General features: G+C 51.5%; 1 protein-coding gene across 1 annotated transcript in view; it reads left to right on the top strand.

Annotated features, from left to right (window-relative positions):
- Window positions 1–8,745: 8,745 nt before the first annotated feature.
- Col6a6 (collagen type VI alpha 6 chain) overlaps window positions 8,746–12,823 on the top strand; it is a 69,953-nt gene continuing 65,875 nt past the window's right edge. The window contains exon 1 of the mRNA XM_090323185.1: window positions 8,746–8,776. Within this exon, the coding sequence (XP_090179311.1) occupies window positions 8,746–8,776 (31 nt within the window). The remainder of the gene's footprint in view (window positions 8,777–12,823) is intronic.

Below are 12,823 nucleotides of genomic sequence, written 5' to 3'. Positions count from 1 at the left end.
ACACACACACACACACACACAACTGAAGGACCAAGAAAGGAGGGAGGAGGAAAGATGCAGGAGTGGAGGAGGTGGGGGTGCAGACTGTTAGGGAATAGATGGGGGAGCAGGCACAGGGTGAGGAGGTTGGGGCAGGGAAAGGGGGGCGTGGTGAGAGAGGCAATGGTGTGGCTGGTTGGGGGGGTGGGAACTGAAGACCCCACCCCTGCCTGCCCCCACTCCCTTATGGCAGGCTCTTGTCTCAGGGGAAGAAAGCCAGGACTTGAGTGAGTAAAAGGCCACATGCAGAAGGGGGCGAAGCCCTCCCACCCCCCAGAAGGGACCACCCAGGCAAAGAGGCAAAGAGCTGGGTTCGCCCCGCCACAAAGGCAGCGCCGGAACAAAGGTGTCTGAAGGGAGGACGAGGGCACCCCACTGGCCAGCCAGCCGCAGGTGCACTGGTGGTGGCCCCTCGAGTAAGGGGGGGTGGGGCTGTCCTGAATGGACTGGCGGGTCCACTTGGGGGTGGGGGCGGGGTGTGGTGGGGAGTCACCCGATTGGAGTGGCAGCTTGTAGTCCAGCAGAGTGGAACTAGGTTGGGTGGACAGACAGACAGAGCTCCCCTCTTAAGAGCTGTGAATACACCACCCCTCCCAACACACCCTGCCACATACTATACATCAGGATGCTCCTATCTGCTTTCATTTTGTGCATTTCTCGTTTGAGGAAGGGGCTGGCAAATGGGACAGGATCTAGCCTGTGACGGGACTGAAGCCATGGCTAGGGGCTGGGGTGGGGAGCTGCCTCCTAGGAAGAAATCCTGGAGCCCCCTCCCTGTCCCCCAAGAAATGAAGGGAGGAGGATGGATGGTGGGCAGACAGAGGAAGGAGAGACATGGAGAAGCAAGAGGCCGTGGGGTTGCAAAGAGGCCACGGGGGTGGTATAGAGTTGTCCCTTGTCTCTAGATCCACCCAAAGCAGCTCTCCCAACTTCACACCCCACAATTCTTAGGTTGCCCATAGAATCATGATCCACCTTCTCACTGTGACTCTCCCAGCAGCTAAGTGCTCGGCTACTGGCTTTGCCTTGGGGAAGTGTAGTGTGGTGGCCTGCACTGGCAACCTAGGCTGGGCCAACCCCCTTCGGGTTCCATTTACCCTTCTTACCCCTGCAGGTCAGGGGAAGCTCTTGCTATCCCACCTCACGCACATTTTCTAGAGAGCCACAACAGGGGACAGAGTCTTAGGCTAGGTGTCCCAGGGAGACTAGGGAAGGAAGAGTCAGTCTCCTAGTCCTGCCTGCTTTGCAGGGAAGAGCAAAAAGACGCTCAAACTCTGCCCAGGCTCAACTGCTATCCCCTCCTCTGAAAAGCACTCCTGGCTTTCTGTGGCATACCTTGGCTGCCATGGCACCAAGCTCTTGCTCCAGCTCTTTTGATTCCTCAGTCCCACATACTCAGTAAAAAGCCAGAAGTGGGGCTGTGGAAAAGTGGTAGAATGCTAGCCTTGAGCAAAAAGAGGCTGAGGGACAGTGCCCAGGCCCTGTGTTCAGGCCCCAGGACTGGGGCTCAGGTAGTAGAACTCTAGTCAGTCATATATCAAATTTGAATCCTGGTCTTGGGGTAGCCAGGAGGAGAAAGTGTGTGTGTGTGTGTGTGTGTGTGTGTGTGTGTGTGTGTGTGTATTTATTTAATATATATTATAAAACACATGCATATATTCTCCAGGACATATCTTGAACTATTTTAGTATTTTTCCCTTAAAACTTAAAAAATGTTATTATGAAGTTAATAGAGGGATTACAGTTGTATGTCAGGTAATAAACACATTTCTTTCTTCTTTAAAAAAATTTTTTTTTCTGTTGTTGCTAGTGAGGCTTGAATTCAGGGCCTGCCTGTCACTGTCCCTGGGCATTTTTGCTCAAGACTAATGCTCGACCACTGAGAGACACAGTGCCACTTCCAGTTTTTTGAGTAGTGTATTGGAGATAAAAGCCTCACGGGGCCTTTTCAGCCCAGGCTGGCTTTGAACCTTGATCCTCCTATCTCAGCCTCTTGAATAGTTAGGATGAGAGATGTGAGCCACCGGTGCCTGGCTCTGGAGTTCATTAAGGCAAATACTATTTTTATATGATCAGAATCTAGTGTTAATACTCAACAATTACTAGTATTTTGCTCCGTTTTCTTTCTTTCTCTCTCTCTATATACACATGCATACATACATTTATTATTATTTTTTTATTTTTTTTTATTTTGGTTTTACTTTTTGTATCTGTCCTGGGGCTTGAACTCAGGGCCTGGACACTGTCCTTGGACTTTCTCAAGGCTAGAGCTCTACCACTTGAGCCTCAGCACCACTTCCGGCATTTTTGTATGTATGTAGTACCGAGGAATCAAACCCGGGTCTTCATGCATGCTAGGCAAGCACTTTAACCACTAGGCCAAACTCCCAGCCCCACATTTATTACTTTTTTTTCCTGAGAATGTTGCGAACCTTTGAAAGTATCTCTAGAGCCCGCACCATGTTGTATTAATGAATGAATGAATGACAGCGTTGAGCCAGGTGGTGAATGAATGTGTGGATGTTACAGGTTGGGGACCTCAGCTCTGGGGCTTGGCTCAATCCATCCTGGGAGCTGGGCCAGTTCGGGTTGGGGTGCAGGAACTGGAGGAGGCTGGTAAGTGAGCGGGAGGGAGGGAGCGTGCTCACCAGCGCGAGCATGTGGTGTTTTCCGGGTGTGGAGCTGTGGCATATGTCTGCGGAGATGGCAGCAGGCAGACCGGATGGAGCTGGAGAGCCGGACGGCCACACAGAGGCGCCTGGCATCCGTGGGAGAACATGAAGTGTGTGAAATGACCTGAGGACAGGGCAGGCATGGGGAGCTCTGCTGGCTCCTCCATGTTGAGTTTTTAGCGAAGAAGATGGTGGGTGAGTGGAGGGCTTGACTGCGTTTTGGGCACAGCTAGCATGCAGTCAATTTTTGTTTATTTTTGTGGCAGGACTGGGGCTTGAACCCAGGACCGGGGTGTTGTCCCATAGCCTTCTTTTCTTCAAGGTTGGTGCTCTACCCCTTGAGACAGACCTCCGCGTGGGGCTTTTTGCTGATTAACTGGAGTCTCAGGGAATTGCCGGTCCAGGCTGGTTTCAAATTGCCACCCTTAAATCTCAGCCTCCTAAATAGCTAGGATTATAGATGAGAACCGCTGGCACCCAGCCCCTCCTCCCCGCCTCTCTCTCTGAGATAGGGTATCCCTGTGTGGCCCAGACTGGCCTTGAACTCACAACCCTCCTGCCTCAGCCATCCTAAGTACTGGGATTATAAACATGGAACCATCACACTCTAGGCTGACATTCATGCTGTACCCTCAGTGTTCTCGAATGGCCTTCCTTCCCTCATCCTCCCCCTACCCCATCCTCACCGAAGATCAGAAGCGTGGCATTTAGAAGTCACACCTTGAGAATGACCTGGCCTCTGGAGAGCTCTCTTCCCTGCCTTGTCGGTGTAGTCTCGCTCCTCTAGGAAGCCTTCCTGACTTCTTCAGCGTACTCTGGGCCCCCATGAGCAGAGGAGAAGGCTTGTTCAAAATCACCAGCCTACTTGGGGTCAAGGCAGGCTTTTGGCCTGCGTTTACTTCCAGTACTTTTTTCTTCCCCGGAAGCACGGGCTTCCACCCAAACCCCACCGAGTAACACTAGATATGGGGCTTCCCACTCCCATTTACGTGACCTTTACCCCACCCATGGGAAAGCCCAGGGGATATGGAGTCCCTCTCCAAGAACTCGTAGCACCCCCCCCCAAAAAAAAAGAGATTTCAGCCAATTAGCACATACAGTATTTACTTAATTAGGGTAATGACATAATTAGTGTAACTTGGGCTCCATCACATGGCTTCAACATGCAATTAGGAACTGTCAGCGGGAGGCGACATTGTGAAAATGCTCATTCAATTCCGATGGCAGCATGGAGGCCTGGCAGCTGTCTCGGCTCTGGAGGGAGGCCGTGGGGTGGGCAGCAGGCTTGCTGTGAGAGTGAGGGGACTGCAGGCACCCCACAGCCTAGCATACAAGAATAAGCCAGGCAGAAAGGCAGTTTCTGGAGGGTTCGTGGAGTCCCAGACCAAGCCTGTTCACCTCATAAATCAATGGGCATTGCCACTTCCAACCGTAATATCAGGACAAAGCTGTCGCGGGGGCTTGGCCGGGAGGGTTGAAGTTGGCTTTTTCACTCATGACTACAGCTCTAGCAGGGGAACCACACTCCTTCTCCTGGCTTTTCTTGGTTGGTTAATGGGAGATAAGAGCCTCCGACGTGGTCAGGCACTGGGGTCTTAATGCCATCACGTCACCCTAGCAACTTTGGAGGCCGAGACTCTGAGGGAATCCCGGTTCAAAGCCAGCCTGGCTCACTATGTACAGTCAGTGAGACTGTAAATATGGCTGACCACTGAGAGGGCTCGATGTGTCTAGGTTAATATTAAGACACTGGAGTGTCTCATGTGGACTCATTGTCTTCCACTAAATGTCCTCAGACTATATGTCATTGGTTTATGCTTAAGTCCTTGGCAGATCTTCAAAGCAAGGGACCCTCTAGAGACTAGAGAACCCTATGAACCTTCCTTTCTTCCTCCCTTCCTCCCTTCCTTCCTTCCTTCCTTCCTTCCTTCCTTCCTTCCTTCCTTCCTTCTACAAACATCACTGTTAGGGTCTGTGATCAAAGGAACGAGTCTGACACAAAGCGGAAGTTGGAAGTTAAGTTAAACAGAGTTTTTTTTTTTTTTTTTTTTTTTTTTTTGCCAGTCTTGGGCTTGAGCTCAGGGCCTGAGCACTGTCCTTGGACTTTCTCAAGGCTAGAGCTCTAGCTCTTGAGCCTCAGCACCACTTCCAGCTTCTTTCTATGTATGTGGTACTGAGGAATTGAACCCGGGTTTTCGTGCATGCTAGGCAAGCATTTTAACCACTAGGCCAAACTCCTGGCCCCTTAAACAGAGTTTTATTCCGCACCTAGCATCAAGAATCATACTGACCGGTCAGGGCCGCCTCTAAGATGTGAGAAAGAGAGAGCAACCCCGCCTGCTCTCACAGGCTACTTTTATAGGCCCCAGCCATGTGGCTGGGCTGGCCATACACAGATGGCCAATGGAATTCAGCATGGTTGATTGCTGGCTGGGGCAACCACCACACCTTTGCTGTTTGAACATACCTATCATCTCGGTGGGCCTCTGGCGCACTGTTCTGACGACAAAGGAAGGGGAGGGAATTCCCTGGCAGGCCAAGGGGGGTGGGGTGGGGAGGAATTCTGGTAACTCCACCTGGTTTAACTGCTCATGTAATCTGAGCTGTTATCAGGGATTCTGCAGCCCCTGCCCTAGGTCAAGTTCTCCTTTGTCATAAAGATGGGAAATGCCTATAGGAGATGGATTTTGGGGAAGTCAAGAAAGGGTCCCTTCAATCACCACCACCACCTCATGCTCCTGCTTGGCTTTCTGACTCAAAGAAGCCTGGTACCCTAGCCACATCTTCACTTCCAGCATTTTTGCTGGTTAAGTGGAGATAAACTTTTCTGTCCAGGGTTGGCTTTGAACCTCAACCCTCTGACTTCAGCCTCTTGACTAGCCAGAAGGACAGACGTGAGTCTCCATCGCGTGCAGCAGCCCCTCTCCTTTTTGTAGCCTGGCCTCTGGGTTGGAGGAGGGGGAGGGGTTACCCTCTGAGCCGCTCTCCTGCCCACCAGAAATTGGTGGGAACAGAAGCCAGCCAGGCCATGCTGGCTGGCAAAGGCCCTGGTTTTCACCCTTGCTCAGTTAGGCAGGGCAGCCAAAATGATAGAATGGCAGTGTGGCTCCTGCCTCACCCCACTTCTAGGGCTTTATAATCATTGTGTGTGTGTGTGGGGGGGTTCCCAGACAGCTATTACTTGTAGGTGACCAAGCCTCGTGGGAGAAGAGGCCATCGCCCCTCCTTACCACCAAAGCCATTCTCCGGGTTCCGTGTTCTTCCATGCCAAGCACATTAGAGGATAATTAAGTAAAAATAGGCCTTCCGACCAGTGTAGCTCATTAAGGCCTAATTAAGTTAATTAGTTCCAGGTGTGGATGGTGAGGCTCAAGCGAGGCGCCTGGCTTGTTGTTTGCTGTAATTGCCATTTTCCAAGCAGCAGTGGTGGTGATGATGGTAATGGTGGTGGCTGGGTTGTGGCACTATGGCACTCAGGAGGCTGCCACTGAACTGAGAGGGGACAGAGAAGAAGGAGGGGAAGGCTAGAGAGCACTTGGAAAGAGGGGGTGCCTGGAGGGTCCCAGTCTCCCAGGCCGAGGGAGATAGTTATTCTCTCTTTTTTCCCTTTTATAAATTGTGGGGTGTGTGTGTGTGTAAGAGAGAGAGAGAGAGAGAGAGAGAGAGAGAGAGAGAGAGAGAGAGAGAGAGAGAGAGAGAGAGAGAGAGAGGGAGAGAGAATAGACTGGACTGGAACCCGGGCCTGACCACTGTCCCTGATACCCTGTGCTCAAGGCTGAAGCTTTACCACTTCTGGCTTTTTGGTAGTTCATTAAAAATAGAGTCGCAGGACTTTCTTGTCCAGGCTGGCTTCGAACCATGATCCTTAGATCTCAGCCTCATGAGTAGCTAAGATGACAGGAGTGAGCCATCGTGCCCACCTAGGCAGACCAGCTAGGTGTATTTGTCTACTCTGCCTCAGTGCTGCTTCTGCCAGGGATGGCTGTGGTATTGGCGGTGGCTGGCCCTCTAAACTCAGGATTGATTTTCTGTTTTTCATTGTGGTCACAAAGTGGCATTGTTCAAAGAATATGTGACGAGGAGTAGATAAAACCCACATTTCCCACCTTTCCCAGGACCCTGTTCAGCTCGAGTCTCCTGTGCTTTCTCCTAGGTGTACGGATCTTTTTCTCTCTTGGTGTTTTGACACTGAGTACTCAGTATGTGGCTTAGGCTGCCCCTGAACCCTGAAGCTGTCTGCCTCTGGCATGCTGGCATAGTGCGAGTGCGTGTGCTCGTGTGTGCGCGTGTGTGCACACACACACCTTGAAAGGTGGACGCAAGCTATGAGCCAGGCGCCAGTGGCTCCCAGCTGTCGTCCTATTCAGGAAGCTGAGGTCAGAGGATCACAGTTCAAAGTCAGCCTTGGCAGGAAAGCCCATGAAACTTTTTATTTTTTATGTAGTACCATGGAATCAAACCCAGGGCCTCATGCATGCTAGGTAAGCACTCCACCACTAAGCCACCTTCCTAGTCCCTCTGGGGCTTTTTTATTTGGATAGTTCAGTGGAGATGGGAGTGTCAGGGACTTTCCTGCAGGGACTGTCTTTGACCGGTGATCCTCAGATTTCAGCCTCCTGAGTAGCGAGGATGGAGGAGAGAAGGTGGGCCATGGCCCCATCCGCAGGCAGGAGCACGAGGCTGAGAGATGTCTGGGGAGAGCCTGGAGCCCAGCTCATTCATTCCACGTCCACATAGAACCCGCTCTGAGGACAGGACCAAGCAGCGGGAGGAGGCGCCAGCCAGGCCCCATCCCTCCTGTTTCTTTTACCTCTCTCAGCCCTACCCCAGCTGAGGCAATGGGCTCCCTTCCCCCCACTCCCCAATTATGGCTGGTCACAAAAGCTGGACCATGACCAGACAAAGGGACAGGGGATGCGCGCGCTGGTTGTCATGGTAACCTGGCAGGGTTGCAGGTGGGGGAGGGGCCTTGGCTGTGTGCCTGAGCCCAGGCATCCCGGGCACCTCTGAGCGTGAGCCAGGGTGGCCTGAGGACCCCCAGAAATCCCACTCCTGCTCTGGCCCAGTGGAGCTAGGGTATACAATGAGAAACTCGGTCCTCTCTCCACCTCCACCCTCTAAGCAACACCTGCTCCCTGGCCCTCCCCTGGTGGCCCCATTATCCTGCACCTGCTGCCCCCCTCCACCTGCCCTCCCCCATAGCCCTCCCTGCCCAGCTGCCTGTTCTGATGGCCGGCCAAGGGGTAGCAAGGGCAGGGGCAGAGGGTCCAGCTGCCAAGTTGGCTGTGCCTGGCCAGCAGTGTCTGTCTGTGTGTCTGTGTTTATACTCCACCCCGGTCTTATCAGCTGTGATTCCTATCTTCAGGGCCTCCCTGGCCGGCCTCTCCCTCTGTTTGGGAGGGGGACCTGAGGCCCATGTGTCCTTAGAACTGAGACACAGTAGACAGCCAGAGTTGGAAGAGAAGAGGGCAGGGGTTTGTCTCCGGCCACACTGTCAGGACTGCCTCAGTTCACAAGACCCGAGTCCTTTTCTATACCCTGAAGAGTCACTGCTCACCTCACTGCTCAGGCTGGAGATGATGTATTTTTATTATTTTTTTGGCCAGTCCTGGGGCTTGAATGCAGGGCCTGGGCACTGTCCCTGAGCTGCTTTTGCTCAAGGCTAGCGCTCTACCACTCGAGCTACAGTGCCACGTCTGCCTTTTTCTGGGTCTGTGGTACTGAGGAGTCAATGAGGACTTCATGCATGCGAGGCACACCCTTTACCACTAAGCCATCTTCCCCGCCAAAGGCCATCTTTTCTTTTAGCCCCACTCTTTGTGAAAGCAGAACACGAGACAGGGCTTCGTGAAAAACGAGGGCTGGGATGGATTTTTAGTTTGGCCATTTCTGAGGGGAGGGGGAGGAGGGTAAGTCAAGAGCGTTTCTAGCTGGGAGCACCCTCCTTAGAATTGGCTGTGACCTGAGGTGTCAGGTTTGTTGTGGGCCCTGCGTCTGGGATCTGTGGGAAGACTGGGGTGCGGATGGAGGCGCGATGGCATCTTCAGCCCACAGAGAGGCCACCAGTAGGCCAAGAAGATGGGAGGTGCAGCTCATACCCCCGTGCTGGGCTCTGATGGCCTATGACTGTCATCCTAGCACCTCAGAAGGCTGAGCTGTAGATCCTGGTTCAAAGCCAGCCAAGGCAGGAAAGTCAGAGGGGATTTGTGTGTCTGTCACATTCTAAGCTCCATTTTCTTTCTGTTCTCTCAAGCAGTGGGGGAAGAAAGCCCAGAGAACCTCACTTTTAGTTATGACTTGACAACTGGCTGTCAGCAGAGTCTCTGTGATTTTTTTTTTTCCCTTTGTCAGTGTTGGAGTTTGAACCCAGGGCCTTGTACTTGTTAGGCAGGTGTATTACTTGAGTCACTCCCCAGCCCTTTTCACTTTAGTTATTTTTCAGATAGGGTCTCCATACCGTTTACCCCCAGGGTCAGCCTTGAACTGTGATCCTCCTGCATTCGGCTTCCCATGTAACTGGGATTGCAGGAGCATATCACCACATTTGACCCCCAAAGTTCTCTTTCTCTCCTCTTCCCCTCTCCTCCCCTTTCCTCCTCTTTCCCCTCCCCTCTTCCCTTCTCCTCTCCTTCATTCTTCCCTCCTTTTCTCTCCTTTACCTTTTCCTCCCTTCCTTTCCTCTTTCTCTTCTCTCCTTTGCCCCCCCCCCCCCCAGCTCTCCCTCTCTCTTCCCTTCCATTCTTCCTTTGTACTGGGGCTTGATCTCACAGCCAGGACACTGTCCCTTAGCCTTTTCATTCACGGCTGATGCTCTTACCACACACAGATCCACTTCTGAGGTTTTTTTGTTTTGAAAGTTTTTCTGGTTAGTGTCTCTTCAGTTTTCCTGTCTGTTTGTTTTGAACCTTGATCCTCAAATCTCAGTATCTTGAGAAGTTAGGCATAAGCCACAGGTGCCTAGTCCCCCTCCCCCCTTCTTTCTCTCTCTCTCTTTTGTCAGTCATGGGGCTCGAACTCTGGGCCTGGGCACTGTCCCTGAGCTCTTGAGCTCAAGGCTACTGCCCTACCCTTAAGCCACTTCTGGGTTTCTAGTGGTTACATGGACTGTAGTGCCTGGTTGGCTTTGAACTTCGATTCTGAGATCCCAGCCTCCTGAGTTGCTAGGATTACAGGCGTGAGCCACAGCGCCTAGTGCGCTTCTTTTTTAAAACAAAACCTTTTTTTTTTTTTTTTTTTTTTTTTTCCAGTCCTGGGCTTGAGCTCAGGGCCTGAGCACTGTCCTTGGACTTTCTCAAGGCTAGAGCTCTACCACTTAAGCCTCAGCGCCACTTCCGGCTTTTTTCTATGTATGTGGTGCCGAGGAGTTGAACCGAGGTCTTCATGCATGCTAGGCAAGCACTCTACCACTAGGCCAAACTCCTGGCCCAAAACAAAACCTTTTTTTTCAGTGTATTCTAGCTATACTGAGGGGGGTTCATTATGACATTCCCATCCATGCATGCAAAGTACCCCAATCTAACTCATCTCCCCCATCCTTATTTGCCCGTCCTTTGATCCCCCTACCACCACTGTAACGCCACATCTTGTTTTGCACCCTGCTTGTATGCACAGTGGCCGGTAGGTGGCACTCGCAGACTGTTGGCAACTTTGAGAAGGCCAACGTGAGCTCACGCTGATGGGGTGGCGGAGTAGGGGATTTTACTGGGCAATCACAAAGCTATTCATTAAAAGAGCAGGCGGTGTTTGCCCCCCCGCCAATAAAACAGAATTCTAAAATGATCTTTATAAAGAAACCATGCGAAAATAAGCACCACATTTTTATTTCTCACTGCCAACTTTATCAAAACAACAACAACAACAACAACTCTCGGTTACATTAACTTAGTTATCAGCTTTTACAGGCAGGGTAGGCTTGGGACTTCGTGAAGCAGGCCTCTAGGGAAGGCTAGGTATTTTCCATATTCTTGATCCTCCTGTCTCAACCTCCTAGGTGCTGGGATTACAGGCATGCCCTCCCATGCAAGGTTTGCTTGGGGTATTGCAGTAAAGAAAGGCTCACCTGCAGGAGAATCTTCACATGTGTTGGGAGACATCTTCCTGGGATTCTTTCAAACCTGCGCATTGATTACAGACCTCAGCCTCCAGAGTGGCTAGAATTTCAGAGCCCTCATCCATGTTGATTTCTCCCCCAGTCAGTTGGAAAGCAACCGGTAGATCTACGGGACATTTCAAGGGGGTGTTGGCTATGGTAGTGGCTCAGAAGTTGCCCTGGGACCAGGCCCCAGTGCTTACAGCAAGGAAGTCTGCCTCAGCAGTCCCTCCCGTGGACCCCTAAGGTCTTAGACTCCTCTCTTCCTCACTCTCCCTCCCCAGGATTATCTTCCAGACAAATCACTTGCCTCCAGGCTCTTAGGACTACAGGCTTTGTTCCATCTAAGATGCCTGCCTTTTCCCAAGTTTGAACCCCACCCCCTCCCCCCCAGGCAGGATGCAGATCCAGGAGTTGACAGGCTGTGAGTGAGCTGGATCCACCTGCTAGGGTGCTAGGCCACAACCCTGGGGGCTCAGCAGTCTGAATTTTGATCTAAGCCCTAATCAGAGAGAGGAACAGAACTGTTTGCTCTTTGCTCTGGCCCTCAGGGATTCCGTACTAGCTTTGAGTGAGAGCTTTGCTGCTGAGTTGATACCATGGTGATCAGAAGCCTGGACCAGTGGCCTTTTTATCTCTCTCTCTCTCTCTCTCTCTCTCTCTCTCTCTCTCTCTCTCTCTCTCTCTCTCTCTCTCTGCAGCATCCACCTCATCTCTCCATTCCTAAAGGGGAAGGAGCCTTTCCCTTTCCAGCATCCCTTGCACCCCCTGCATACCTCCATCTTGTGCAGGTTAGCAGCATGCTCTCCTCAAAAGAAATGCTTTGCTGTCTGAACCATGTGGCTGTATCCTTTCAGTGAGCCTTATTCTCAGGAGGCTGAGATCTGAGGACCGTGGTTCAAAGTTAGCCTAGGCAGGAAAGTACAGGAGTCTCTTATTGCCAGTCAACCACAAAAAGCTATCAGTGGAGCTGTGACTCAAGTGGTGGAGTGCTAGCCTTGAGCACAAAAACTAAGGAATAATACCATGCCCTGAGTTCAAGCCCCGGGACTAATGTCCTCTCCTCCTCCTCCTCCTCCTCCTCCTCATCCTCCTCCTCCTCCTCCTCCTCCTTCTCCTCTTCCTCTGCCTCTTCCTCCTCCTTCTGTACCAGTCCTGGGGTTTGAATTTAGGGCCTGGATGCTGTCCCTGAGCTTTCGTACCCAAGGCTAGTGCTCTACTGCTTGAGCCCCAGCACCACTTCCAGCTTTTTGCTTAACTAAAGGTAAGGATGTCAGACTTTCCTGCCCAGGCCGGCTTTGAGCCACGGTGCTCAGATCTCAGCCTCCTCAGTGATCCACTGATTAGTATTCTGTAAGACAACCAAGCTTTAATCTTTGGGGACTCCACTAGACAGGGAGAAGCTCCTTTTTCCATTGAATGAAATTTAATCTCTTCTCGAATCCATAAAACAAATGAGTTCTAATCAGTTGTGAGCAGTAAGTCAAAGAAAGTGACATTGCCGAAGACTCGGCATGCCCTAAAGCATCTTATTAGGCGTCACTGGAGTGTGGCATAAAATGTCAAGCAATCAACCTTTGCTTCATTTCCAAGCTTTACAGCATTTTTACTTAACAGTTTCTTTTGCTCAAACCTCTATCCACAAGTGACCTGTTTTCCCTCTGGGGGGACTGTTATGGTAAATTTCCAGAAATATCTTCCCCAGACAGACACCCCCTCACTTCTACAAGTGTCTAAGGTTGGCTCTCAGCATGTTGGTACCTCACGTGTTGCCTAGCTTTTCGTCAGTGGCCAGATACACGGTAAATGCCTACCTGTAATCCCATCTGCTCTGGAGGTGGAGACTGGAGAATCACAGTTGGAGGTGCCAGCACCGTGAAAAACAAATTACAGAGGCTGGCAGTGTGGCCTAGTGGTGGAGAGTGGCCTAGTAGAGTGCTTGCCTAGCATACACGAAGACCTAGGTTCAGTTCCTTGGAACCACATTCATAGAAAAACCTGGAAGTGGTACTGTGGCTCAAGT

The sequence above is a fragment of the Megascapheus bottae genome, chromosome 32 (assembly GCF_031878675.1).
Source record: "Megascapheus bottae isolate mThoBot1 chromosome 32, mThoBot2.hap1, whole genome shotgun sequence".
NCBI lineage: Eukaryota > Metazoa > Chordata > Mammalia > Rodentia > Geomyidae > Megascapheus > Megascapheus bottae.
Note: the sequence above shows the minus strand (reverse complement) of the source record. Positions and strands in the feature narration are given on the sequence as shown.